At 51.7% G+C, this 22,085-nt stretch overlaps 10 protein-coding genes across 10 annotated transcripts; 5 read left to right on the top strand and 5 right to left on the bottom strand.

Annotated features, from left to right (window-relative positions):
* Positions 1-280: 280 nt before the first annotated feature.
* On the bottom strand, positions 281-2,064 carry RHO25_009321 (uncharacterized protein; the record flags this gene model as incomplete). Its single annotated transcript, XM_023600858.1, has 2 exons — positions 281-1,313; positions 1,370-2,064. 2 exons carry the CDS (start codon positions 2,062-2,064, stop codon positions 281-283), a joined length of 1,728 nt encoding a protein of 575 aa, XP_023453464.1.
* Positions 2,065-2,325: 261 nt separating this feature from the next.
* Positions 2,326-3,971, bottom strand: RHO25_009320 (uncharacterized protein; the record flags this gene model as incomplete). The annotated part of the gene is made up of 2 exons (XM_023600857.1): positions 2,326-3,500; positions 3,557-3,971. The coding sequence occupies 2 exons, from the start codon at positions 3,969-3,971 to the stop codon at positions 2,326-2,328; spliced, it is 1,590 nt and encodes a 529-aa protein (XP_023453463.1).
* A 1,207-nt stretch (positions 3,972-5,178) lies between these two features.
* Positions 5,179-6,642, bottom strand: RHO25_009319 (uncharacterized protein; the record flags this gene model as incomplete). Its single annotated transcript, XM_023600856.2, has 1 exon — positions 5,179-6,642. One exon carries the CDS (start codon positions 6,640-6,642, stop codon positions 5,179-5,181), a length of 1,464 nt encoding a protein of 487 aa, XP_023453462.2.
* Positions 6,643-8,008: 1,366 nt separating this feature from the next.
* RHO25_009318 (uncharacterized protein) lies at positions 8,009-8,908 on the top strand (the record flags this gene model as incomplete). The annotated part of the gene is made up of 1 exon (XM_065603179.1): positions 8,009-8,908. The coding sequence occupies one exon, from the start codon at positions 8,009-8,011 to the stop codon at positions 8,906-8,908; it is 900 nt and encodes a 299-aa protein (XP_065459251.1).
* Positions 8,909-8,935: 27 nt separating this feature from the next.
* On the top strand, positions 8,936-12,623 carry RHO25_009317 (uncharacterized protein; the record flags this gene model as incomplete). Its single annotated transcript, XM_023600855.1, has 3 exons — positions 8,936-10,150; positions 10,226-11,774; positions 11,830-12,623. 3 exons carry the CDS (start codon positions 8,936-8,938, stop codon positions 12,621-12,623), a joined length of 3,558 nt encoding a protein of 1,185 aa, XP_023453461.1.
* Positions 12,624-12,722: 99 nt separating this feature from the next.
* Positions 12,723-14,216, bottom strand: RHO25_009316 (uncharacterized protein; the record flags this gene model as incomplete). Its single annotated transcript, XM_065603178.1, has 1 exon — positions 12,723-14,216. The coding sequence occupies one exon, from the start codon at positions 14,214-14,216 to the stop codon at positions 12,723-12,725; it is 1,494 nt and encodes a 497-aa protein (XP_065459250.1).
* Positions 14,217-14,609: 393 nt separating this feature from the next.
* Positions 14,610-17,052, top strand: RHO25_009315 (uncharacterized protein; the record flags this gene model as incomplete). The annotated part of the gene is made up of 9 exons (XM_023600854.1): positions 14,610-14,811; positions 14,864-15,518; positions 15,576-15,682; positions 15,730-16,027; positions 16,081-16,183; positions 16,234-16,340; positions 16,386-16,432; positions 16,500-16,760; positions 16,808-17,052. 9 exons carry the CDS (start codon positions 14,610-14,612, stop codon positions 17,050-17,052), a joined length of 2,025 nt encoding a protein of 674 aa, XP_023453460.1.
* A 400-nt stretch (positions 17,053-17,452) lies between these two features.
* On the top strand, positions 17,453-17,995 carry RHO25_009314 (uncharacterized protein; the record flags this gene model as incomplete). The annotated part of the gene is made up of 1 exon (XM_065603177.1): positions 17,453-17,995. One exon carries the CDS (start codon positions 17,453-17,455, stop codon positions 17,993-17,995), a length of 543 nt encoding a protein of 180 aa, XP_065459249.1.
* Positions 17,996-20,719: 2,724 nt separating this feature from the next.
* On the top strand, positions 20,720-21,399 carry RHO25_009313 (uncharacterized protein; the record flags this gene model as incomplete). The annotated part of the gene is made up of 2 exons (XM_065603176.1): positions 20,720-20,796; positions 20,874-21,399. The coding sequence occupies 2 exons, from the start codon at positions 20,720-20,722 to the stop codon at positions 21,397-21,399; spliced, it is 603 nt and encodes a 200-aa protein (XP_065459248.1).
* Positions 21,400-21,618: 219 nt separating this feature from the next.
* On the bottom strand, positions 21,619-22,057 carry RHO25_009312 (uncharacterized protein; the record flags this gene model as incomplete). The annotated part of the gene is made up of 2 exons (XM_065603175.1): positions 21,619-21,965; positions 22,003-22,057. The coding sequence occupies 2 exons, from the start codon at positions 22,055-22,057 to the stop codon at positions 21,619-21,621; spliced, it is 402 nt and encodes a 133-aa protein (XP_065459247.1).
* Positions 22,058-22,085: the final 28 nt, after the last annotated feature.

Genomic DNA, 22,085 nt, shown 5'->3' with positions numbered 1-22,085 from the left:
TTGTGGGTCGAACAATGTTTAGAGAGGAGTTCTGCTCGTGATGACATTTTATGCAACATATCGAGGCGTCGCTACGCTGAACAGATGTAGCTGCGCCGAACGTCTACCAGACCACCATCCTCAGCTGATCAGCTTGAGCAGAATGAGACGAATAACCATAGCAAAGATAGAAGGAGAAAAAGAAGCTTGACAAATTCCGAGCTGTTCCAAACTTGCGCAAGCAGTGAGAAATCCTTGAGCCACCTCTCGCCGCAAGCGATGTGTGGCACAGCCTTTTACCTCAGAGTTCAGGACTGGCGCCACGACCACCGTCGTAATTATCAACTTCCATATCCTCTGCATCATCCTCCTGCGCGGAAATCACTTCGGCGGCTTTGGCGGAAAGACGAGCAGATCGTCTGGGTCCTGGTGCAGGGGCATGGCCAGGTGCAATGATGATTGGCATGTTGTTTCCGTCACTCGGTCCAGCCTCGACATGATTGGTGACGTCCTGCTGCTCGTCCATGCTTTCGTCTTCGTCTGCCTCGTCTTCTTCATCGGACTCCTCTTCCTCTGGGAGTTCTGGAAAGTCATCCCAGGTGTGCCACTTGTTGTCTTGGAGTAGCTCCTCATTGATGGCGCCTTTCTGTGCAAGCTTCAGGGCCTCATTGAAGTGGCTCAGAGCAGCAGTGAGTTTCAGAACATGGTAGCTGCGAGAGTGCGGATCGAAGTTGGGATACACTTTATCTTCGACCGCCTTCTGGTATGCCTCCTCCAGTTCTATGTCTCGGACTTTGATGTCGACGATGCCGCGCAGGCTGAAAAGCATCTTCATGCCAGGAATGCAGCTTGGGTTTGCGTTATCCATTCTCCAACGGTTCATCCATCCCCGAATGTAGATCTTGTTGAATAGTGTGTTCTGCATGGTAATTTGGAGCCTCTTCAGCCCCGTCAGGTCTCGAAGAAGTGGGAAGGAAAGGTCGACCAGGTCGATGCCGCCACGTTTTGTGTTGTCATAGTGAATGGTAACATCAGTGATGACACTACGACGCAAAACGCCGAGGTCCACCATGAACGCGTGGAACTGCGTCGGATAGTAGAAGACCAGAGGATTGGCATAGTATATGCCAACAGCCTCATCGCGTATCTGCTTGTTCACGCCGAGCAAAGACAGCGCAGATTCGTATCCTTGCGTGGAGCTGCACGATTTTGGTTTGGTGCTCGGCGGCTTCTTGGACGGGTGAATGGGTCCGTCGATGCGCAAAAGTAGGTCGTAAATTCGATTGCGAAGCTCAGGAGGAAGACTTAGAAAATCGAAGTACGAATCGTTGCTTCTGCTGAGTGGTCATGAGTTAAAATTCCTGGTGCGTCAATTTCGTTGGAAACTCACCTCTTTTTCGTATTACGCTTGCCCTTCGAGGCCTTCTTGGTTTTCGCCTTGACTGCAGGTCTTGCGATCAGGGGAGCAACTTGCGTCAAGAGGACTCCTCCTGGGATTGGACCTCCAAAATCCTTCGTCTTATCTGCAGGGTTTGTGCGTTTCATGAAGTTCACAGTCGGAATACCGCGCAGAGACACCAGGCTGCACATACCGGGAAAGCGGTATATGGCAAGCTGTTCTTGAGCGGAAAACGTATCTTTGAGGCGGTAACGCTGTCGAATGTCTCGCTTACACAGAGCGCTGTGAACCATCGCCTGCTCGTCCACCCTCAAATTGAGCTCTTGGAGACCTTTGATGCTCGCGATCTGATCGAAGAAAAAGCCGGTCAACGTGGCCGCAGGATCCCAGTCACAATCAATTCTCTTGACGAGACGCGCGTGACGTTTGTCCAGCGAGAACATGATGTTACCAGTGCTCAAGCTGGGGAATTTGAAGCAATTCTCGCCGAAGTATATCGGTGCTGCCTCACGATCCGCCCTGTCAGACAAGCGTAGCAATGCAGGCATGTACTCCGAGGAGTACGGCGGGTAGTAGACGCGGCACATGTCGTAATGCTTTTCCGAATCGATGGCCTCATCGTGCACGAGGTGCATGCGGTAGATCTTGTCGCGCACGTTGCGCGGAAGATCCCAGAAGTCCGGCATCTTGCTGTTGGGGCGTGGTGAACTTGTGTTTGTTTTTGGTGTCGCAGATGATGTAAGGTTGGTCAGGCCGCCAAGTCGAGTTGTTGTGGGTACGACCAATTTGAAGTCGCGTCGCGTCTGCCTGTTCACTTCGGGAAGGCACTCTGGACTTCACGCGGCTTCACGGACTCAGTGACCGGCACGTGCCGACTTCACTATTGAAAACCGTCGCCGACAACATGCAATGCCAGAAGCCGGACGCAGTGCTACAGGCAGCCCATATCAACCAAGCTGTCGAGCACAGAGCATATCGAGTCCCTTGCCGCAAACAGCATCTTGCCACAAGAACTGCTTCGCGACATCGCGTATCGACGATCGATCGTGCAAACTTCGCAATCGCCTCGCTTGCCCGAACATGTTCAGCCAGAATGCCTCCATCTTGCTGCCAAGTGCCCCAATGCCTGCGATGCACAGAGCCCACACGAGCAGATCCTGACCTTGCTCAGTGCTCCATTCCAAGACTCTGGAAAGTTCTACGACGTCTCGAAGTTCTTCCAGCAGTTTCAGATGCCAGCCACTGTGTGGTGGCAGGCCGAGGATCACAGCCTGGCAGTATAGCAGCGAGACGATGCGGACAATCTCGTAGACTGCGCAGTATGATGATTCGCGGGAGACATCCGACAGTTCTTTCCAGGATCGGAGACAGATCATGTCGTATTCAACAATATTTCGGAGCATCTTCAGTTGATACATCGTCCTCTTGTCCACATTTGTGAAGTCGGTACGGGAGAATAATATGTCAAGCGCAGCAAGCTGTTGCAAGGCATCGAGCATTTCGCGAGGCAAGCTTCCAGGTACATCGCCAAATGCCAGGACGACGGCAGCAGCGGACTGGTTGTGTAGGGGTGTAATCGATGTCGTCTCTTTCCAGATACAGGGTGTGCTGGGTCGACATCCAGTCATGGCAGCTTGTACAAGGTCCGCCCAAGCCACTCTTCCCCGCAACCCGTTCAAGGGCAGGGCATTGAAGCCACCAGCCCGGTCGACTAGCGCATGCATACCAGCGAAATGTGATGCATGAGGACGAAAGCGGCCAAAGACATTCAGCCAGTCCGCAGTAGGCATGTAAGGAACAAACATCAATTCCTCAACTTCAGGCTGCATCAAGCACTCTTGGTAGTCCATGGCAGCCAGCGCAATCACTAGGATGATAGCCCATTCTGCGGAGATGGACTTGCTGACGTTGTCGCGCACCAGTGTGATGACTTCGCTTTGGTAGTGCACCAGCCTCTTGACGGTGGCAGGACGAGTTATGCGATTCGACAGGACAGCCAGATGTACCGCCGAGACATAATTGAGATAGTGGTAGAACAAGGATTTGTCGCAGTATGCATGCAGCAGGGGAGCTTGATGGTCGTCTCCATGCATGTGAAATTGCGGCCAGAACACCTGGGTCACTGCAAGCAAGGTCAGATACCAAACAGAGCACCTCGTATTGGAAGAAAGCACTTACTGTATTCAATGGTTTGCGTCGATGCAGCTGGCGCGATGCAAGATGGCGACAATGCACCAAGCGTCGCAGGAAGTACTTCAGGTACTGAGAAAGCTGGTTCCACAGCAGCAACAGCAATATTCTCCTCTTCCGATCCCGATTCGGCACTTGCCAGCGACGCAAGACCTCCCAACATTACACTCTCGGTAGGCGTAATGGCGTATGCTTGCCTCGACGTCTCTGCATCCTCCATATATCCGTAGTGCGAAGAAGGAGCAGCAAGAGTCGCTGCCAACTGCTGTAAAGCGTATTCGACACTGGCGACAGTAGCCCGCTTCTTGAGCCTCGCCATCTTAGCCGCGTGTGAACGCGCCTGTCGACTTGGACGACCGTCTCCTCGGCCATCCACAAAATGTATCATGGTCAGAGGCGCCATAGGTGGTATGTTTTGAATCTCAATGCGGAAAGTGGTAGAGGGATTGAGAGGTGCATCGAGGTGGTCAGTGATATGCCAAGGTTGTGCTGAAGTTACAGCAGGATAAGCTGTTTGCATGGCCAAGATTGGTGGCTGTTGAGCTCTACCAGATCTGGATGCTTTAGGCGAGATCTTGCGTCTGGAATTCTGGACAGCAGGGTGTTTTCAAGGATGAGCTGGCTGGAGCTGTGAGTGTTAAGAATACTTCCATTGCCACCGCTATGAGTGTGTATGGCTTCCTGTGCATCGTATTCATGCTGGCTGAAACAGTTCGCTCTCGATCTCGGTCCTCGATATGGCTCTCGCTCTCAACGAAATGCGCTTGTAATGGAGGTCCCGTCTTCCAAGAGACGCTGCAAGATGCGTACTTGTGCAGCTGAGGGGCTGTATGAGCTGTCTCCGGGCGAGATACCGTCGCTCATGTGTGAAGTCCACCGGCCGGATCAGCATACGAGTCCTGGGGTTCGAGTCATCCCGGCATCAGACCAACACATTCTAGTCGCTACAGCCAGCAAAAGTCTTGCATGAGTCCTCGAAGTGTTGTTCTGGTATCGTCTTCGCCTCACTGGGCTACCTCGAAGTTGACGGTCGAGTCTCGGAACCTAAGGACAAGCCAGACCTACCCATGCTAGAGGATTTACATAGATCTTACGAGATTTTGGCATCTTCAGCGATGACACATGCACGAAGCTTTGTCTTCGAGAATGGCTGTCTTACTAGATAGTCGAAGCTGCACGCGTTGTTGTTATCGAGACAGCCGCGCCAAGACTCGGTCATCTCGCTCCACCTTCCGTTCGCGCGAGCGCGTCTTCCCATGGCGTTCCAACATGCCGGGCCTGCTGACTCCACATGCTACAAGGATAAGGCCACAAGCGACTTCACTTCACCTCTGAATCTACATCTCGATAGATCTTCTTGCCGCATTATGCGAGTTGATGCAGGTTTGTGAAATGAGAAGGGTTTCTTCTCCGCCAACCTTGGTCATTCGCTCTTGCTGACTACAGTTCGATTAAATTGCAGGAATGATTGGACACCTTCAGAAGTACCGATTTCAAGTCAAGAAGCATCATTTGGATCTCACGTACTGGAATGACTATCTGACGACTGTCATAACCGAAGACCAGCAGACATATTTCCCGAATACCGCCTCGTTTGGCTTCAACAGAAATCACCACATTTTACCCGAAATAGAGCCTGCAAGTGACTCTCTAGATTTCTTCGACTTCATCCTGCTAAACATGCTCCCTCCGACTGCAGCAGCTCTGGAAGACGCGGTATTCATGGGTCGATGGCGCTCGCACTCACGAGGAGTGGACTCGCCTTGCGACTGGTGGAAGAACTCCGATACCTCAAATTCGTGATCCTCGCCCGGTGCCTCACATACCAACTGTTTCTTGTACAATTCCAGCTGTGGCCAGCAAGTGCTGCACCACTGATATCCTTGATATTCGGGAGACTCTCTGGCCTTGTTATGACGCATAATCTTTCGACACAGTTTGTTTGAGCAGAACACAGTGGGTTTTGGAATGGGCCAGCTCTCTCTGAATCTCTTCGTAGCACCAGGTGAGAACATTTCTTTACTGCTGATGAGGCATAGCTCGTTGCAGAACCTGGTGCACTCATGGGATACGAAGAAGAGCTTCAGGCTGGATTCGCCGAGGTTGGTGTCGCTCAATTTGAACCTTTGTGGGTCCAGAGTTTGGATAGCTGGATCTGTCAGTGTACGACTCACGGCATCTCCCTGTAGGTCATTTACGAGAAGGTGGCCGTACGAGCGCTTAAAAGTAAAATGGGAGAAGGTCTGAACCAACTGGTTAAATTCATCGCCAGACTCCGGGTTCACCCACATGGTGTTGTTATTGTATTTCACATAGGTGCCAGTGATGTAGGGTTCCGAAGATATCGATGATCCGGGCTTTCTCGAAGTATCGATTGCCTTGCTCTGTAAGCATGAGGTAACGACAAAATCAAGCGGCGGGTCGATATTGAGCAGTCCGTTAAACTCGAGGGCGAACGCTTTCGCCAATGTCTGTATCTTCATGTCTTCGACCATTTGCGGCCGCCAGTTACCGGGTTTGAGATAAGTCTTGAGTACAAAGGGGCTATGAGAAGCGGCAGTGCGCGCGTATGATGCAGCACGCATAGCACCGTGAGCAAAAGGCTTGGATCGTGCACGAACAACGAATTCTGCAGTGCTGACTGGTATGTTTGTATCAGATTGCATCATCTCGTTGAGGGTGCTGGGTTCGTGTACACCTGCCGGACAGAAGCCCTCGGTGTCGAAGACGTCCTCGAACCACATAAGATCATTCCACCGCGGCGGGATGTGCTCCAGAGAGATCTTGATGGAATCGGAGCTTTTACCTGCGTACTTGGAAGCGGCAGCACCATGACGAGCAATCGTCAGGCGACTAGCTGTACGAGCGAAAGAACTGGTCACTGTCCTGCAAACAAGATGCCGAAGTTCGCTGTACGTCGTACCAAGAGCTAGCTCCTCGAACTGTGGTTCGGTCAGGAGACCGGCATGCCTGATTCGTGGCAGCGTGGCAGGGCGGACCTCGTGAAAGTAGAGATTGGACGGCAGTAATGACGCGTTCTTCACTCCGTACAAGTGCGAGAACGCAAGCGCCATGCGATCGGTCCCATGTTCACCCCCATTTATGCGGAGCAAAGCGTAATTGATGTTGAGCTCGATGGCATTCCTGATCAGCGTTTCGTGCTCCAAACCATGTGGCTCGCTGCCGTCAATGTGGTAGTCATCTTGCGTAGGAAGTAGGTCATTCAAGGAGCGGCCGTGTGGCGGAGCATCGGCGATATGAACAAGGCAACGTGTCTGATGGGACCATGACTGCTGCAGTGCGCGATCGAGGCCTCCTAGCACATTTTCTGGGCAATCGCCACCGCCTGCAGCATAAAGGCTGTCGACAAATCCGTGTATCTCGGCCGTGCTTTCCGTAAAGTCTAGGGATTGGAGTTCATCGGCATCTCCATGATCTTTGTAGCTCACCACCGCGATGCGTACATCAGCCTACCCTAGGAAAGTTCGCTTGATGTCCGCAACAATGCTTTTGACCTGGTCTCGGACAGCACTGATGTATGGACCCATCGAGCCAGTTGAGTCGATCAAAAATAGGACATCTGTGGAACACATCTTCCTGAATAGCCCAGCATCTGGCAGCCGGTGACTGCGGGCGTTGGCGTCATTCGTCTCGCTGCGCAGTTGTCTCATCAGATTGCTTGACCTTGAACTTGCACCCCGGTATGGTGGGCGGCGCGCAAGGGAGAGCTGCTGAGTGGAGGATAATGTTCTTGCGACCGAGGCTTCGGGAGTACGGCGGGCGAAGAAGTCCTCGCGGCCGGGAGACGTAGTTCCATCAGGAGGTATACTTTCCGTGCCAGCTACGCGCGACACCCGGGAGCTGCGATAGAGCCGTAGCGAGTCCGGCAACAGGCTGTCTACTGTCTGCTGCGGAGGGTCGGCAAGCATTTGAGACCTGGAGCCAGAAGTAGATGACCATCGGCGCGATGCCACGACAGTCGGGGAGGTTACACGACTCGTGGAAGACTGCAACAATTGCTCGGACAACGCCTCCAGGTCTTCGGGGGCACACAGATTTGCGCGAGATGGAGGCAGAGTGTGGTGGAGGCATGGCGGTAGAATGAGGCAGACCGGCCAGCAGCGAGGATGGATGCTCTCCGGCGGCAATGGAATAATGACCAGCAGCAAGAAGAGAGGTCTCCGAGCAAGCGAGCCACCACAAGGCTGAGGCTGAGGTCACCACAGGCGGTCGACGTCGATGCAGGTTGCCTTCATCGTGCACTGCCGCTCCAGCGAGTGTCAACGCATCCCGCACTGCAGCCGCCAGTCACACCAGTGGCGTTGAGGCCGCGCCAATCCATCTTTCTCCATTTCTGCTTCTGCTTTGGCGGCCATTCTCAAGCGGCGGTCTGGCTCTCGTTGCTCTTCAGCAGGTGGCGTGGCGCGTCTTGTTCATGTCATGGCGACGGACGTGAATCTTCGCGAGGAGACGCTGCTCGCCAAGGCCAATCTTGCCCCACCTCGGCGACTCGACACGCGACAACGTCCAGCTCCTCTCCGTCCTCCTATCCATCTGGAAACCATCGAGGCACGATCGCTGTTGGCATCGCAGCGACCAGCGCATCCCGCAATCCCAAATGTCACGGCCCCGGCGCGGCCTTGGGAGAATGTCCGACTCTCCAAATCTCAGTCCCAGCTCGAGCCACAACGCCAGGAAGCCGATCCAAGCACTTGGGTCTTCACAGACGATGAGGTCGCTACAGTCATCGACGCCTTGCTCGTTGAGTATCCCCTGAGACCGGTGGGTGTAGCCCAAGCAGTAGCACAGCATGCGATTGCGTCGAGTCTGTACCAGCTCTGGCGCTCTCGCCATGGTGCCGATCAGCACACCGAAGTTCCGTGGCTGAATCAAGTCCTCGAATTGAATACGGTCACCTCGCCCCGGGAATTAGAGTACGTACGGTTATTGTGCGAGATTGGTATCCATGCTCGAGTTCTCAATGCAGCATTTCGACTGGCCTTCGACAAAGGCTGCGTGCAAGCAATGGGTCTTCTGCTAAGCTTTGGCGCAGATGCCTCAGAATGTCACAGGGATATGGCGAAGCGTCTGCAGTTTGAACATCTTGACATGACCAGGCTGTTTTTAACCGCTCCCTGTGTCTTACCAGTTGAGGTCTGGCGACGTGTTTTGCATTCCTCTGCAAATGTATCGCCAGCTGTGTTGTTACAGTGCCTTTCACACCTTCCCACTATCGCAAACGAGCGCATGCTGACAAGAGTGTTGTCAACTCACAACTTCTCTGCCACAGCAGTCGTTCTTGCATACACCAAGCCGGACGAATTAGCCCGCTATGACTAGGTACCTGCTTGCAACACAATCTGCCAAATGGGTTCCTCGAGCAGATATGCGTTCTTCGAATTGCTCATAGAAGCTGGCTTCATCTCGGACAATCCAACTTTGAGGGAAAAAATGCTACGCAACGTCCAGGATCGCGAGTCGAAGCTTGTTGGACTGCTGCTTACAGCAGGCGTAAGCTTAAACGTTGGACCGCGAAATGCACTCAAACTGGCAGTGACACAAATGGACCTCGAGATGCTGGACATTTTGACGCATGAAACCTTCAGGATTGCTGCCGAAGCGTTGGACTGGATACCCCCAAACGCCACTGAGCAAGGTGTCCTTAAAATATTGGGAAAGCTATCTGCACTGGGCCTCGACGGCGAGCCTCTGAATCGCCGATTGATCTGTGCAGTCCGGTGTAGACATATCAGGGAAGCCACAGAGCTAGTACGGATGGGCGCATCTGTTGACTACAAACAAGCCTCGGCTCTGCAAGCAGCAATACGCAACAGCGATGCGGCCATGCTCGACACACTACTTCGGGCAGCCTGCACGCCAAAAGTGTTGTCGCGTGTGGTACCAGCTCTCGTGAAAGTACGACCTCCGCAGAAGAGACTCGCGCTCCTAGAAAAAGTCCTCAGCAAAAGCACAGTGCCTGAAACCCTAGGGGGCCCGCTGGAAATGTTGCTCGCTGAAGGAGACGAAGCAGACTTGGAGTGTATAGCTCTCCTATTACGTTACGGCGCATCTCCCGACGCAAGTGACGAGGAGTCTACCAACAGCGTCTTGGTTGCTGCTCATCACGGGTGGCTCCACGTACTGAAGCTGCTATGCGAAGCTTCCATCAGGCCCTTGGTCCTTGCCAAAGCTGTCCTTGTTGCTTTTCGTCAATTCTCAGCAGCAGATAACGATCACGATTCGTCGCTGGAAACCATGCGCTTGCTGTTGAGCAAAGGAGCGAAGGGAGCGCCCGTTGACCAGGCACTTCTCTCAGCAGTAATTCAAGATTCTCGGAGGAGTATCTTAGACCTGTTGTTAACATCCGGAGCGAGCGCGAATTTCAAGCAAGGCGAAGCTTTTTACAAAGCGCTGACAAACAGGAGCTCGAGAACATTCGAGGTCCTATGCAAAACATGTCCGCCAAACCTCACAAGCACACAGCGTCTCATGCCACTTGCTATTCACCAACAATACTATGTATTGAGCAGCCTAAACACTCTTCTCGAATGTACGCAGCATAAGCGAGCTGCTTTGGATACCGTAAGTGCAGAATCAGTTGAAAGATCATCAGACATAACAGCGATCCTCCATTGCTTGTTGTTTCATGGTCTCCAGATCAACGGCGGAGAATGCAAGTTCCTTCGTCTTGCAGTCCTAGCCGTCGACATCAGTTTGCTGCGAGATATGCTCGCATTAAAGCCGAGTGCGCTGTCACTTCAACTAGCGTTCGGGGCCACTGCACGAATCAACAAGCGACGAACAAGACTAGATGTGATGAAACTTCTACTCGAGCAGGCTTCAGGCACCGAAATCGGACAAACGATATGCATCGCAGATCAGACACAGCTCGCGATAGACGGGGACTTCGAGGGCCTACATCTAGTCCTACAACATGGTGCTTCGATAAATCACCAAGGCGGGATAGCCGTGCAGAAAGCAGCAGTATCCGGCCATCTAGAAGTGTTGCGTCTGCTGTTGAAACATCGACCTTATATCGAAACGGTCACTAAGGCATGCCTTGCATGCCTGAAATCTTTCCAGAAAGGCAGCGATTTCTCACCGGACCACGTGAACACAATATACGAAAGCCTTCTCAATGCCAGTGCCGGCACAGACAACAGCCTCTTGTCCAACCTTCTGCAGGCATCCGTCCAAAGCGTCCCACGGGATGTCCAGTTTCCGGCCTTGCTACTTCGCCGAGGCGCCAAAGTCCATGAGCAGACTACTAAAGCAGCTCTCGAGGCGGGTTCGGACGATCTTCTGCATCTGATCATTCGCAAAACTTCTGGCAAAGAGCTGTTCCATTTGGCGTCAGCATGTGAAATGTCTGCGGGACGTCGAATCTGGATCTTGGATGAGTGCCTCAAGCAAGATGTTAGTCAAGTGGACAAGTCCCGCGCTCTTCTGCATTCACTGAGCGCCAAAAGGATACACGACCTTTCTGCTGCAGACTGCCTTTTGAGGCACGGAGCTGACATCTCATTCGAAGATGGAGAAGCCTTCAAGCTTGCAATCCGAGCTCAGTCCGCTGAAGCCATCAAAATTTTGGGCAAAAGACTCAACACACGTAAAGTGGCCAACAACGCTTTTGCGTATGCATCGAAGGCAACGTTTAGCGACACTCGCGCACGTTTCGAGATATATCGTGTCCTGCTGGAAGGCAATCTCGTGGATAAGTCAAACTGTTATGCAGCATTGAAGAATTGCTTCGATCGACAAGGCGGGGATTTCGACACTATACGTTTGTTGGTAACAAAAGGCGCTGATCCATATGCGGCGAGCTTTATTCTGACTTTATGCACTGGCACGACGAAGCAATTTCGGGAGCTGTGTAAGAGTGTAGATCTCAACCGAGCTGTCGACGCAGTGCTTTCCACTTTTCATGATGAAGCGGACGCTGCTAGGTGGTTCAAGTTGTGCCTTCGAGAACGACCTTCATCTGCACAGATCACCAAGGCTGATCTACTGACACGTTGTATCAAGAAATATCCCGACGGGCAGGTACTCGCAGGTCTCATTCTTGCGAAAAGCAATCTCGCTTCTCAAACAGTATTGTGCAGCGTGTTTCCTGGTTGCGCCGAGGAGAAATGCTCGGTATTAATCTGGGCGCTGTTATGCAGACCACGAGTTTCTAACAAGACGGTCCTCGATCTACTTGGTGCGGGTAAGTTGAATTCTGGTCGCGGGCACTTACAATCGGCTACTAATGATTCTAATAGGCTGTGACATCGACTTTGCAACTCCTGTGACGGTTTTATCGGCATCAATGGCCTGTGTTCTAGACAAGAATAGAACACAGATACTGGAAGCACTTCTCGAAATCAGACCAGGTCTTGCCTTTGACAACCATGTGCCAGCATCGGTGTTGGCGTGCTTGGGCGCTCGCTCGGGATCTGCCTCGAAAGACCCCATCAACGAAATTGGCACACTCACTCTGTGTCAGGCTTCGATATATTTGGGCAACATTGATGCGTATGACCTCCTGATGAACAATTCTGTCTCAGATGAAGACGACCTCCATTTGGCGGCTTGGCTCGCGCTGCCAAAATTCGTCGGAAAATTGCTGGAAACCCACAACTCGAATCTGGAATCGGAAGCCTACAGCAATTACACCCCTCTGGCCGTTGCACTGGAAACGGACAGTGGGCAATCTTGTTGCAAAGTCGCCGACACAGAGGCTCCCTTTGAGGTGCGACGGAAAGAGACAATCGAGCTGTTAGCAAAGAAGTCGGCATTCACTTGGCGACACAGGCAAAGGACTTATGTGCACATAGCGCTTTCCAAGGGACCTGAAACCACCAAAATCTTGCTGGATATCCTGGACATGAAGAACAACCCATGGCGTTTCACCATGCTTGTATATGAAGATAAGGCGGGCAGGAGATACACACCATACGAGTACGTAACAGAGCTCATGAATATTCAGCCGTCTGAGCGTGAAGGACTTCTGCGGTGTCTCGCAGCAGGCAACTTATTGACCACTCTTGAGCTTGCTGCTTCAGGTGGACGATGAAGAGCATCGTATCAAAGGTCAGGGCCTCGACCCACCCATGTCGATGGGGAAAATCATACAACTTCTAACTGCTCTACCAATGCTGTTGATAGCCCTCGACTAAGGAAGCGTGAGGGACTCGCCATCTTTCAAGAGATTGAAACGATCCAGATCGGCACCTTCATTATCGCCATATCGCCCAAGTTTCGGAACGACTGTAAGCAAAACTTCGCCTCTACCTATCTGAGTGAATCTCTGCGAAGCACCTGAGAATTCTTGCCCGAACATGTCAACAACAATGCGAGGACGATGCATGCAAAAGTCGAGCCAAGCTTTCGGGACTTTCCTAGACAATGTATTCACGTTGTCCATACTCTGGTTGTCGACAGACACCACTTTCTGAATTGTGGTTGTGAGCTCTGCTGCAAGCGAAGAAATGGTGTCGCTAAACCCTTTCTTCAAGCGCGCACGGGGATCGAACTGCGAAAGAACCGGCTGTTTGAGGACTTCTCTGCATTCCTGCAAAGTCATGTATCTCCAACGCTCTGTTGCAAGGCTTGGAGCCGGCCACTTAAAGCTGCCTGCGTCCGGCAAAAACGGTTCCACTGTCCGAGCAGCTTGGTCCTGGTTAGGATGCCTCTGTGAGTACGTATGCGGATTCCCGACACTGTTGGCGACCCATTCGTGCTCCAGCTCCTTCCCAAGCTCCCCAAAGACCCGAAACGGACTTATAAAGACAAATCGATGAAGTATGGACCAAATGATGTCTTGCAATATCGCCTTCTTGAGCCGCCGAATGCTATGCTTTGCACTGTGTCTCTGTAACACATTCTCCGGACAAACCGTCTGATCCGCCTTCCACGACAAACCGCTGATACCGTTAATCAAGTTTTCGATTTCCGAGAAGCTGTCTTTCAACTTTGCATCTGTCTTCTGTGGCAAATTTACGGTGCTGAAAATGGCCGCCTGGTACACCTCATCATCGCGTGACAGTAGCGCGCCGTTGAGATCTTTCAACTTCTTCTGGAGTTCATGTACTGTGCGACCATGATCGGCTCGGAGACCTGCTTCCTGGTCTTCGTGGACCCGGCGGAGCTTTTCCTGTTCTCTGGCAAACTCATTCTCTCGCGCCTCGCTCTGCTGTTTGAGTGCCCGCACCTCATCCTCATGCTGTTTCTTCACCCTGCTCGCTTCTCGTCCAGCTTCCTCTCCCTGTCGGTGGAGTTTCACATTGAGGTTTCGGATCTGGATATCATGTTGCGACTGCAGATTGGCTCGGTCGCGCTTGGCATCTTCTTGCAACCTGAGAAGATCCTGTGCATGCTTTGTCCGTACTCCACGAGCCTCGTATTCGGCTTTTCGCTGTCCATTCTGGAGAGCTTGCTGAAGTTCGTCGCACTGTTGGCGGGCATCTCGCGCTCTTTGCTGCAGTACGCGGACGTGGTTGGCAAAGGACGACACTGCCGCTTCCTTGATCTTGCGCTCATCGTCAGTCCAGCATAGTGGTAGACTTTGGGTGAATGCCACAAGGCGAGGATCAGGCTCGTTTCCAGACCGAAACCCAGCTGGTCCAGATGATGGCTGCTTGTCGCGTCCAAAGCTATACCAAGGCATAGCCGTGTTCTGATCGATTGCGAATGTACTGTGAAGTTTCTGCCTCTGGAATGAGATCAGCTGCAATGGATCTCATGTTCGAAGAGCTCATTACCAGCGATCGCTTGCAAGACGCCAAAGCATGGCACATCTGACCGGCTGCGGATCATTCCCCTCCCCCACCAGGCTGTGCCAACATGCCACTGATAAAGAGCATACCTCACGCCACTCTTGGCGCTGGCGGCCTCTTCGAAAGGCTTTACGGAAGGTTGCCTTGCGTCTGTGCATGCAAGCCTTTCTGTTGCATCTCACTGATGTGACCTGCGGTTGTTGTGGGATCGAGAGTCTTGCCTTTCGATCCAGGCTGCTTGCTTGTCGAAATTCACCCATCCTATTCATCGATTGACAGAAAGCATGGCAGCCAGGAGCACATACCTCGGACGAGATCTACTTGATTCAGACGAAGAAGAAGCTGGGGGTCAACACACAAGACCAAGGCGCACGCAAAGCCAAAATGGCAACGTGGGCACTCAACCAGCGAGACACGAAACGAATGGGATGTCAACTGGAGAGCGACGATTCGTGCTGGCGCTTGATTTCGGTACCACGTTCACTGGTAAGTTGTCTCAACACTTGGCTGAGTTGTTTAGCTACTCATGCTCGAACAGGTGTCGCCTTTGCCTCGGTGGAGGCAAGAGCTACCAATTATCCCCACTCTAACAAGATCGAGGTCGTCCGGAACTGGGGTCGCGCAATGGGTAATATGGACAAAGTTCCAAGCGTCATATCATACAGCTCTCCAGGCGAGCCGGAATGGGGCTCGAACATCAGCGGCGACGCTCTGACTTTAATCAACCAAAAGCTCGAACTTGAGCTGCAAGAAGAGAGGGTGGATGAGCTAGGCCTGACATTGCGCGTCCTCAATGGCACTAGAGGCCTATCTTTCGACCACATACGCGATGCTGGCCCTAACCCCGACTTCCCATGCAGCACACCTGAACAGATTGTGACCGACTATCTGCGGCAGGTGTTTCCATGCACTCGAGATGCCATCAAAGTGAAAGAGCTGGGCCGCACGTCTACACCTGTTGACTTAGTGGTTACGATGCCTGTGGTGAGTACTGTCCTCGTCTATCTGCGGCCAGTTCTGATGCTCCGAGACAGACCTGGTCGTATCAAGCACGGAATGCCGTATTTCGGGCAGCCACAGCAGCCGGTTTCAATTCTACGGGCATTCCATCACTTCGTGAGACCATCCTGGTTTCTGAGCCTGAAGCAGCAGCTTACTACACAGCCCGCGAATGTGGAGCCGGCTTGCTCAAGGTGATTTCATCTGTCAAGAGCATAAGTGATGAAGCTCACACGATGACAGGAAAACAGATGCTTCGTGATCTGTGATGCGGGAGGTGGTACTGTAGACTCCGTGGCCTATCGAGTTACGCAGCTACGACCCCACCTTCAATTAGAAAGGGTTACGAAGCCCACAGGTACAACTGTGCAGATACTTTTGCGCTTCTATGCTGACCGAGACCAGGCAGCAAATGTGGCTCCGCTTTGATTGATACAGAATTCAAACGCTGGCTACGACGGGTTATTGGCGAGCAGAATTATGCCATGCTTGATCCTGACGCTGCGCGCCAAAAGGCGACAAATGCGTACGAAATGGAGTCACCTGCCATGAGAAAATTGATCAAAGAATTCTTCGTAGCGAAGTCCACGTTTAAGAACTATGAAAGATCGAGAAGAGCCGCGATCAAAATAGAGCTACCCGAACCACTGGACAAACTTACCATCGAAAATCGAGTGGACGAAGGTGCTTTGATCATAAAATGGTATGTGGTGACAGAACTTACTCAATTTTGGCAAGCAGCTAAACTCGTCTCAGGAAAGGGATGAAGCAGCTAATGGACAAGTGCGTCAACCCGGCTGTCGCCCTGGTCCGCAAACAGATCGAGGCTGTAGGGTCTTCGCGAGGCACGGAGGTCAAGGTGAGAACAATGATACTGTGGAGGACGTGAAGGTACTGATTTCCGCACAGACTGTCTTCCTCGTAGGAGGGTTCGGGGCATCGCCATACCTGCAAGAGGAGCTAAGAAGCAGCTTCGAATTGATGGATGTGACAGTGTTCCATCCACCAAAAGATTCGTGAGTTCAACAACTGTGTCTTATTCTTCGACTGGCATTGTACAGCCTCACAGCTGTAGTTCAAGGTGCTGTCATCCATGGCATCGAAAGGCGTAAGTAATTCAGTCGTACTTTGTTTGCGCTCTGGCACTGCACAGGTTCTAATCCGACGTTCTACAGCCCAAGGCAATCGAACAGTCACAATGACCTCGATGACCAAGACATACGGCTACGTCGAAAGCAGTTACAATCTGCGCTGGTTCATCAAAACAGGCGATCTAATAATGCGAGGCAGTCCTGCTATCTGGCAGACTGACGATTTCTGGATGATACCGCCATCAAGTGAACACAGCACTATCACTTTCCGACTGTTCCGTTACGACACCGGAGACGCTAACATAAACCAGAGACTTCCAATCAACTGGAAGAAAAGTTGTAATGGTAAGCATTGATTCGAGTATCGTACGTCAGCAGCTAATTGGCGTCAGATGTCGAAGTGGCTGGAATCGTCAAAGTCCCGCGAGGAGATCTTACGCGCGGCCCTATGGCCGGGTTGAGACAGATGCGCTTGTTTGGTCCATTTATCTGGCGAGTAACGTGCAATGACACAGATCTGTTCGCGCAGCTGCTACTGAATGGTTCAGTGATCGGGACGTGTTACAATATAGCGACGGAGAGGAAGGAGTACAACAAGAAACCGTCGGGAGGTCCTTATGGTGAGTGCAACGTTTAATACTGCACATTGCTCCAATTGCACTCCACATATAGCACAACACTCATCAGTGTGTATATGACGAACATGCAAAACTTTCGTCTCAAGCAGCCTTGTGCACATGAGATCAGCCATTTTCAGCCGTGGCGGGAGTACTTACCCAGATATTTAGCAGACTAGTGGCATAAAACGAGGCAACACTTGCAGCGTGCCCGAACGCCACTTGCTTGTTATTTCGCAAATTAGCTTCATGAGCTATATGCGCCCTCCGCCACGCTCTCCCGCCGCCTTGCTGGCTGGGCTGATGTACTATGCATAGAACATTGTTGTTGGTCTACCATGCGTCGTTCACCCGCGATCAGTCCAGCAAGCAACCTCTTGATAAGACGACACTCAACACATCGACAAGAAACATTCCACTATGGCCATGAAATTACTTTCGCTCCTCGGGTGTTTCACGAAACCTAGAGCCGAGCATCGTGAACCAGACCCTGTGGTGGTCCTGGACAACATAAAACAGGTCCAATCTCAGAGTGCAACAAGACGTCACGCGCACAGGCCTGAACATCCAGCAAAAGCAGTCAATATAGAGAAAATCAAAAAGGCAGCGCCAGAATGGAGCCAGTACGACAACGAAAATCCATTAGAACACAATGCTTCCTCTCAGTCAGTGTGCCGGCTTCGCTCACTGATACGTGAGAAGTACGCGCTCGATGTAGAAGTCTGGGACAAGAGAGATGTGCAGCAAGCCGTGCGTCCGTACTTGATGGAAAAGGCTATGAGATCAGATGAGATCATGAGAGAGTTTTTGAATATTGTCAGTGCTTGGGACGAAAGACACTTTGAGTCGGCAGAGTGGATGCTCGCTACTCAGATCAAGACGAGCCTTCTGCCAGCTTCGAAGCATCAGTTCTGGGAGATCTCACCACCGTGGACGCGTGAGAGCTTCGATGATGATGATTGAGTCACGACCCGTGGGATCACTTGCTTCGGGCTCGAGCAGCGCAAGGAAGATGGTGAGCGATGAAACGTCAGATTAATAGGGAGACACCGCGAGCTCAAAGACCGCGCACGTGGAGCTGATGGACAATGAAGACCAGATATTGTTGAGTGAAGATTACTGAACAAGCACCGCAAACGAGATTGTAGTGATCATGCGAACCGACAGTCCTCGATAGGCCAATAAAGCTGGTGTTCAGACACACCTATACTGTACAATCAATTTGATCTCATGCGAGTCGGCTGGGACATTGAACAGGATCTCTCTCAAGAGACGGTACACCATGGCCTGGAGACGGATGCTTGGATTCAACGTCCATTCAATAGAATCCGAGATAGAAAACAAGCGTGGATTTCTTTGGTACGTTCTCTGCCGCTCAGTGAGCCGATGCCAACAAGACTCTTTGCATCATTCGATGATGGGTCAGTAACAATGCAAGGGCACACAATCATGGCTTGCGAGCCATTACTGGCGGCGCTGGGTGACAGCATTCGGAACGTAAGACCACCCAGGGCGACCGCCATTGCATCAATTGTGGCATGGAGGACACGTGGACATGAAGAATCATCTGGACATTGGCTAGGAAGCTCAAGCCACTGAGGCACGTGGGCCCCCTGCTTCCTAGCGGAGGCTCACCTGTATCGATGTTGCCTCGCTTCTTCCTTGATTCCGAGGCCACGGGCTCGGACTCGGAGCATTTTGACGTTGTGTGGATTGTAATGCAGCGAATGGGAGGAGATCAGGCCAACCATAGCCACAGTGCTCAGGCATCACGAGGCTTCGACAAGGCTTTCGTTCAATCCGTGTACGCATATCGTGCGGAGCTGATGTTGCGGCTGTGAAGTCTTCTGTATCCTGTTTGGCCAATCATGCCGAGCACAACACTCTAGCCAGGTACCACTTCTGGCATAGATCTGCTCCCAGCTAGATGTTGGAAGATCCAGTGGCTGAGATCAAGCTTGTACTATCTTTGAATGGTTAAGTTTGTCAGCCTTACTACATGACAGGAGACTTCATCGCCATAGCAGATCGGACGAGAGTGCGACGGCAAGGCTGTGCGTTGCCTTTCTACGCCCAGTATCTCGTGCCGCTTTGCTACTGGACGCCAAAGCTGCAGCCAGATCAATTAACTGCTGGATGCTACTTAAAAATGATTGCCTTCAGCCTTGTCTGGAGTGACGGGCGGCCTCAGTAGAATGTGGCTGGTGGGCGGCCTCTAGATTCGAACGAGAGCCTCTGCAAGATCATCAGGTGATTGACTCTCGTGATTGAATGGTCGATACTGAAGAGTAGATGGAGGATGAGAGGTCATTCTGTGTGCCTGAGGTTAATACAGACCACCGCCAGACTCAAGAGTTGCATATGACGTGTTGATGCCTGCCAGTCAGGTCGGGAGTCGAGCAAACCGGGCTTATGGTATGCGTAGACATCGAGGATGAACAAATACCTCATTGTGTTGACCATATGTTGTTGACTTAAAATATTGCATGGGACCAGGATATGGTCTACCTCCCAAGTCAGGCGCGTGCCTTCGCTCGGTCTGAGTGGTTGTGAGTGTTCTTGCCTCCGGTGGTTTAGTGCCTTAGGTTTGGTAGTTGCTCTCGCGAAGCGCCTGATGCTAGACTGTGCCGAGGAGTCGCTTTGTGCACTCGGCAACACTGCTTTATCGACGACATAGAATTACTATAACGCCGGCCTAACAAAGTCGAGATGCTTGGTTCTAGATAACTTAACGAAGATTATAGGCATATAGATTATACCTATGCGTAGGCTAAAGTGCAGGCTAGAAAACCTGCCTAATACCCCTTTACGGGTGCACTCGGCAAACAACGGATGTACTTACGACAGCAACCTTTCCGATAATATACGACGATTCTACAGTATAGGCGACAAAGTCGAGATACTTAGTCCTAGATAATTTAACGACGATTCCGAATATATAATAATCTCCTATATAGGCGTCGATGTGCAGGCTAGAAAACCTGCAAAGTGCGTTTTTGTCGGCTTGTCGCAGTGCACGATCCGGCTGTTTGGCGCGTTTTGGCATCAGACCCGCTCCGCGGACAGCAGTCACTACTTCCACGACAAGAACATAAACCTGGAACGCGGCAGCTACGAAGGTCTGACTTGGGAGGTAGGATATGGTGGTCAACATGCCAAGACGCCATTTCACTGACTTCACCTTTCACTTCCTTCTCTTGTGTGGACCTCGACTTGATATTCATCAACGCGATGAGAGTCATGCATCGGATAGACCGTGCTGAATGGACTCTTATCAACTGCAATCATCTGCATACTACTGTCGTGCCTGCCAGGTCTACGTCTCAGTTGCTACTTCATATCAGGCCGTTGGCACTTACCTCGAATTTCGTATTCCAACTCATCATCATAACACAACTCATGCTGCAGCTGGGTACATGTATTCCATCGCAAACATATCTCAACATGGCTGCAGAATCTCCAACATCCGCAATAATGTCCTCACCGACCAGCGACTACGCCTTCATCACAGCACACATCATCAACGGCCCGCAATCTCCACGCTACATCCTTCCCTTCTTCGTCTGCTGGTCGGCATTAATTTTCACACACACAGCACCCCCACAGCGAACCTTCTAGGACTGGTGCACTCTTGGCGGCCTCGTAATCACATTCTTCGTCCTCGCTTTGCCACAGCCGTACTGGGAAATGGGGAACTATGATGTTCCGATGTTCTTCATTGGCTTGTGGTTCACGTATCTCATTTTATTAAAGAGGCCGGAACGGTAATCATATTGCTTTGCCGCAAAATTGTCAAACAATGGAACTAAAGAGTGACAAGATGCTGATTTTCACTTTACAGGGATTTTGAGCGTCACGATGAGAACCAACCTCCCGGTCCAACGGACTCGCGCGAATTTCTGAGGTGGCAGCGAGGTAGAGCGACCAGCGTACTTTTCTCGCCGAGACTACATCACTGGTTCATTGGCGAAGATTACCACGACGACACGCAACCTCCCGCAAGATACTACGCAAATGAGCTGCAGTATTTGCTACACTGGGCTTGGCAACTCCCTCTCTCGTACCTGGCACTGGACACGATGTACCACTACTTCGTAATCCAAGACCCGTACTGGATAAACCTCGAGATGTATTGGTGGGAGCCCTACGACGCTGATGCACTAAGACGCACGATCGTCGTCTGGGTGAGCTGCTGGGCTATCACTTCGCTGCTCGAATGTCTCATCAGTCCATTGTTCCTCTTCCTTCATCTCGCTGGCATTCTGGGACGCACATGGAGTCCTCACATGCATCCTCCAGCCTTTGGAAGTCCGATGCAAATCCTCAGCCGTGGAGTCAGAGGCTTCTGGGCACGTGGAGGATTCTAGCACAGTCTCTTTACTGTTGCCGTGATTGCGCCAGGGCATGCCTTTTCGGATTATGCCGAACTGTATGACGATCAATTCGAGCGGTACTTATGGGCCGCGGTATCGGGGTTTGGGTTCTCTGGTTTAATGCATGCTGGTAAGCAACCTAATTCCTTCGTCTCGATACAAACAGAACTGATGTATACAGGTCTCGTCCCCCGCGACCCACTATATGCCAATCTACCAGGTGGAGAATCGGCCTTCCATCTCAAACTCTGCATAGTCTGCTTCTTCATGTCTCAGATTCTTGCGTTGGGTGTAGAAGCTTTCGTTGCGGCGATAGCGAGAGGTATCATGGGCTCTCAATTCTGGAGACATGGCTTTGGACTCAGGTTGCGCTTGTTGATCACTGCACTTTGGGTGGTCGTATGGTTCGTGTTTGCCACCTTCCCTCTTGGAAACGCATTCCGACAGCTGGGCTTCTTTCGCTTCTCGCCAGTCCCGTTCAGCATTTTGACCTGGCAGAGCGGGAACTGGTCTGGAGTAGTCGATCATTTGCGAGAGAGCGTGGTGCAGCCAGAATTGCACTAAAGAATGAGAAGATCAGATAGGAATCTGTCTAACACTCTACCGTCTCTTTGTATCGTAGGTTTACCAAGGCCGTGTATGCATTCTTCATGATTGTCCGCTAGTTTCCATTTCCGCAG

The sequence above is a fragment of the Cercospora beticola genome, chromosome 6 (assembly GCF_033473495.1).
Source record: "Cercospora beticola chromosome 6, complete sequence".
Lineage (NCBI taxonomy): Eukaryota > Fungi > Ascomycota > Dothideomycetes > Mycosphaerellales > Mycosphaerellaceae > Cercospora > Cercospora beticola.
The sequence above is the reverse complement of the archived record's forward strand: the minus strand, read 5'-3'. Positions and strand labels throughout refer to the sequence as shown.